The 5,824-nt window shown below is 42.4% G+C and overlaps 1 protein-coding gene across 1 annotated transcript; it reads left to right on the top strand.

Moving 5' to 3' along the window:
• Positions 1-1,360: 1,360 nt before the first annotated feature.
• trhra (thyrotropin-releasing hormone receptor a) lies at positions 1,361-5,577 on the top strand. Its single transcript, XM_067976562.1, has 2 exons — positions 1,361-2,152; positions 5,161-5,577. Exons 1-2 carry the CDS (start codon positions 1,361-1,363, stop codon positions 5,575-5,577), a joined length of 1,209 nt encoding a protein of 402 aa, XP_067832663.1.
• Positions 5,578-5,824: the final 247 nt, after the last annotated feature.

Consider the following 5,824-nt stretch of genomic DNA (forward strand, 5'->3'; position numbering starts at 1 on the left):
CGCAGCAGTAAGATCTAAAAGAGAAGCTGGTAGCAAGTCCACAAGGAGGGAGGAAGAAGATAGCGAGCTCAGCCCGTCTCCTAACGTTGCTGCAGCCAATAGTGCAAACTCAACGAAAAACAAATGCAAAGAGGAGAGCGATATCTTACAGCGAGGAGCAGGAAGGTAGGAGGAAACTCACCTATGCAATCTATACATTTTGTAGGGCTGCGGGGATCTAACTGGGTCTATGTGTGTACACATGAACTAGCTCATTTCTTATTTATACATCGGTAGAAACAGGCGGTGGTGGAGTGTGATCAGATCAGGAGTAAAGAGATATGATGTTGAAATGGTCAAGTCAGGAGATTAATGGGAGGTTAAACCGGGTGATAGAAGGGGAATAAATGGGGGTGACGGAAAAAAAGAGCTCATCGTTGGAGATCATCCGGATCTGGAATTAAGGACAACAAAGTCCCCAAAACATCACTGGCTGGTATCTACAAACTGGGCTGAGAGAGGAGATCTCAGTCTGAATTATATATCTAGATACAACTTTCTAAACGCGATTTACTCTAGGTTAGGAGTGAGATTTTTTTAACTAAATCAACACGATTAACATGCAGATAAATATTTAACCTGTTCTTTGGTGTTACACTTTACCTCACTATTGTGGGTTGTGAAGTGATGTTTATAAAAGATCAGGCTCTATCCTACCCTGGAGATCATGATAGAACCCAATCATATCCTAGAGACCCTATCATATCCTAGAAACCCTATCCCACTCTGGAGATCCTGATAGGACCCTATCATATCCTACAGACCTTATCCCACCCTGGAGATCCTGGTAGGACCCTATCATATTGTATCCTACCCTGGATGATGTTTAGTCATTCACCACTATCACTGGTCACCCAAATGGTATCACAACAATCCTGACTGTTAAAGTTCCCCGTGTATGTCAATTATTCTGTCACACATCATTCAAGCTTGTCTGGTTATAAATAAACAAAGGATTACTGTACAACTAAATTCAGTTAGATGCCCTGTCCTGTGTATGTGGTATATTGTACACAGTATCATTAGGGGTATATTGTACACAGTATCATTTTATTAGTGCATATAAGTTAGAGGCTTCTTTAAATAGACACTTTAATTTATGTTGTTCTGTATAAGATAGATTTGGAAAACAGTTAGGAGAATGACACTGACACAGCCTTGCAGTTTATGAATCTTACTGAAGCTTGTTTCCCCCCTAACTGTTGCTCCTTCTCTTCATCGTGGTTCAGGAGGGACCAGGAGTGTGCACAGTGCACTGATCCTCCTCGGCAGCAGCACTGTGTCATTAACACGGGCCAGAAGTGAACCAAATCATCTGACAATGGACAACCTGACCTACTACGATGAAGACCAGCTGAAGAAGGCGTACGGGAACAGGACAGAGCACAGCCTTGAGTACGAGGTGGCGAGCATCTTCCTCATCCTGCTGATCTGTGGAGCCGGTATAATGGGCAATGTCATGGTTGTATTGGTGGTCCTCACCACAAAGCACATGAGAACCCCCACCAACTGCTACCTGGTGAGCCTGGCAATAGCTGACTTGGTGGTATTGGTCGTGGCAGGTCTCCCCAACGTCACCAACACCATCTATGGATCCTGGATTTATGGCTACACTGGCTGCCTCGGCATCACCTATCTCCAGTATCTGGGGATCAATGTGTCCTCTTGTTCAATAACTGCCTTCACCATTGAGAGATACATTGCTATCTGCCACCCTATCAAAGCCCAATTTATCTGCACTACCTCCAGAGCCAAAAAGATCATCCTGCTAGTCTGGGTTTTCACTTCTGTCTATTGTGTGATGTGGTTCTTCCTACTAGACATCAAGCAGAACATCTACAAGGACATGACGGTGGTGGCATGTGACTACAGGGTCCCCAGAAAGTTCTACCTGCCCATTTATTTTCTAGATTTCTTTCTGTTCTATGTCGCACCTCTGGTTCTGGCCACTGTGCTGTACTGGCTGATTGGCAGAATTTTGTTTCTGAATCCCATTCCCATTGACCCGACAGAGAGCAGCAAACGAAGGAGAAGTGTGTCTGCTCACCCTGAACTCACTTTGAAAACAGCCGATTCCAAAATATCCAGCAGCACAGCTACTTCTAGAAGACAGGCAAGTACAGCCAGTTATTACCAATTATTGTACTAGGATCTTTACTTTCCCAACTGCATGGTTTGCTAATGTCATGTATAAGGCGAGAAGTAAAATTTCCACTTAGCAGTCGACATGGACACCAGAATATTACATAGAGATACATAGAATTTACAGCACAAAAACAGGCCATTCAGCCCAACTGGTCTATGCTGGTGTTTACGCTCCATACAAGCCTCCTCCCACCCTACTTCATCTCACCCTATCAGCATAACCTTCTATTCCTTTCTCCCTCATGTACTTATCTAACTTCCTCTTCAATGCATCTTTTCACCTCAACTACTCCTCGTGGTAGTGAGTTCCACATTCTAACCACTCTCTGGGTAAAGAAGTTTCTCCTGAATTCTTTATTGGATTTATTAGTGACTATCTTATATTTGTGTCCTCTAGTTCTGGTCTCCCCCACAAAAGTTGAAACATCTTCTCTACGTTTACCCTATTGAACCCCTCAATAATTTTAAAGACCTCTATCAGATCACCCCTCAGCCTTCTCTTTTCTAGAGAAAACAGTCCCAGCCTGTTCAGTCTTTCCTGATAGTTATAATCTTTCAGGTCTGATATCATCCTAGTAAATCTTTTTTGTGCCTTCTCCAGTGCTTCTATATCTTTTTTATAATATTGAGACCACAACTGTGCACAGTAGTCTAAGTGTGGTCTAACCAAGTTTAACATAACTTCTCTGATTTTCAATTCTGTTCCTCTAGAAATGAACCCTAGTGCTTCATTTGCTTTTTTTATGGCCTTGGTAACCTGTGTTGCTACTTTCAGTGATTTGTGATTTTCCATTTTTTTTTGTTCATCCACTCATCCATCAGACTTGATCTTCAGTGCCTGAGTATGGAAGTGCTAAGGAAAGGGGGTCAAGTTAAGTTCGGTAAACTCTGAACTGATACACGTATAATTTTCCGCAGCATATACAACTAAAACTCACTGTACAATTGAACTCAATTATATACAAAAGTACGTCACATTTTCTATGTTCTATAAGGCTTATTTACAGCACAAGACATGTCCCATTAATTAATATTTTTCAATCCATGTTTGTTCTTACAATATATCATAGGCAACTCTTTTAACTGTAATTTTGGATTTCAATCAACTAAGTTGCTTCTTTGAATCTCAGACCATCTCATTAAAATCCTTTCTTATAGTGCACACTTGCTGTGTCTTACGTCCTTCCTGTCACACTTTCCCATCATACTTTGCTGATAAACCTCCATTGTGATTTTAAAAAAGTATATCGTTCACTCCTATTAATTTGAAAGCCATCGTGTTTTTTACACGACTTAATTCGAAGTACTGGATAGTTCAGATTTTTACCACAAAAAAACAAATTCAAGTTTCAGGGTAAACCATATTTTCTGACTACTGTGAGGGACACTATTAGAGATCTGCTATAATAAATTAAAAGGAATATTCATCCAGAGAGCTGCAGAGGGCAATTTTAACCTAACCCGCCCGTCTTGAAACTGACAGGATCGGGTGCAATGCTGGTTTTACACCCTGCCTGGTTTTACTCTCCGTTGAAGTTAGCAGAGGGTAATATTGGGTGGGGTGTAAAAGAACATAAGTGATAGGAGCAGGAGTAGGCCATTTGTCCCTTCGAGCCTGCTCCGCCATTCAATGAGATCATGGCTGATCTGATTCTGGCCTCAACTCCACTTTCCCACCTGTTCCCCATATCCTTTGACTCCCTTGCTGATCAAAAATTTGTCTAACTCAGCCTTGAATATATTCAATGACTCAGCCTCCACCGTTCTTTGAAGCAAAGAATTCCAAAGGTTCACAACCCTCATCTGCATTTTAAATGGGCGACCCCTTATTCTGAGACTATGTCCCCTAGTTCTAGATTCCCCTATGAAGGGAAACATCCTCTCAGCATTTACCCTGTCAAGCCCCCTCAGAATCTTATATGTTTCAATAAGATCTCCTCTCATTCTTCTAAACTCCAGTGAGTATAGGCCCAACCTGCTCAATCTTTCCTCATAAGAAAACCCTTCCATACCCGGAATCAACCTAGTGAACCTTGTCTGAACCACATCCAATGCAAGTATATCCTTCCTTAAATAAACTGGCCTTCCACCCAATCCCATGGCATTCCCGTCCAGTGAGTTAGGTTAAAATTACCCTATGGCCAGTACCGTTTCTCTTTTCCAAAATAAGGTACCCAGCATTCCAATATTGTTCAGCTTCAACCTCACTGCTTACTTTTTATTTCTTTATTCATTCTCAGGATGTGGGCATCGCTGGTGAAGAAATCCCTAATTGCCCTGAGAAGGTGGTGGTGGGCCTTCTTCTTGAACTGCTGGTATAAGGGCTTTGCTAGGCCACTTCAGAGGGCAGTTAAGAGTCAACTGTGTTGATGTGGTACTGAAGTCACATATAGGCCCTGCCCGGAAAAGGACGGCAGGTTTCCTTCCCTAAAGGGCATCAGTGAACCAGTTGGGTTTTTACGACAATCCGACAGCTTCATGGTCACTTTTACTGATATCGACTTTTATAGTGGTGTCAGCTGGCAGAACCAAGTTATACTACCTACTCCACATCTCTCTTTTGTCAGGGGAAAAGCAAAACTCTGCGTTTGTGTGCTTAAGCTAAATATATGTGTGAACCTCTGCTAACTGGTGTCTGAATGCCAGGCCTACTAATGGTGGTGCAGAGCTAACAATACAGTACACAGCTCACATATATTAGAAGAATAAAGGTGGCCCAGTCTTGAAACTATAGTTGTAAAATATACAAACGCTGATTTGCCCTGATTGCTGTTATTCTGGCTATATAAAGAATGCAAGTAGGTTTCTCAATAACATTCTACCTCTTGAAAAAATGGTTCAGCTTTAATGTATTAGGATGACTTTTGGACGACAGTAAATAGCAAAAATCAAAGGGAAATGAAAACTGGTAAAAGTTTGCGGTCTTGAGGTCAGTATTAATGCCTACAGAATCCTTTCTCCTGTTTGGCTGTTTAGGTGACCAAGATGTTGGCCGTGGTGGTCATCCTCTTTGCTCTACTGTGGATGCCGTACAGGACACTTGTGGTCATCAACTCCTTCCTGAACCAGCCCATCACCAATCCCTGGGTCCTGCTCTTCTGCCGAGTCTGCATCTACCTGAACAGCGCCGTCAACCCCGTCATTTACAACCTGATGTCTCAGAAGTTCAGAGCAGCCTTCAGGAAGTTGTGTAAATGCGAGGAGAAACGGCCAGAGAAAGCGGCCGCTTACAGCGTGGTCCTCAATTACAGTGTCATCAAGGAGTCTTTCAATGGAAGCCCAGATCACTTCAACACTGAGCTGGAAGACATCGCGGAGCAGTTCCTCTCCACCAAGAAAGTCTCCTTTGATGCCACCGGTGTATCCCCAAAGATGGTGTCCAGCCAAGCCTGACATCTGGGTGAGATGTGACTTTTCAAAATGAGTTAGGCTTGTCACAAATTGACATTTTATTAATTGTAGATGAATAATATCCTGACAAAGACATACCGAAGGAAATCAATACATGCAATGCAGGAAACAGTGGTGTGCAATGGCCGAGAATGGCCTGATTCATGAAGAGGTGTCTTCCTCACAAGTACAAAAAGATTCCTTTTGTATCACCATTTTCATTGTGAATCCTGTACAGATATTTAGCAAT

This window comes from Heptranchias perlo, chromosome 3, assembly GCF_035084215.1.
Source record: "Heptranchias perlo isolate sHepPer1 chromosome 3, sHepPer1.hap1, whole genome shotgun sequence".
NCBI lineage: Eukaryota > Metazoa > Chordata > Chondrichthyes > Hexanchiformes > Hexanchidae > Heptranchias > Heptranchias perlo.

What these genes read in the sequence shown, in the direction of transcription:
- trhra (XM_067976562.1), top strand. Translation starts at nt 1,361, where the DNA reads ATGGACAACCTGACCTACTACGATGAAGACCAGCTGAAGAAGGCGTAC. An exon ending in CAGCTACTTCTAGAAGACAG is followed by an intron (nt 2,153 to 5,160) that starts GCAAGTACAGCC and finishes TTGGCTGTTTAG; the next exon opens with GTGACCAAGATGTTGGCCGT.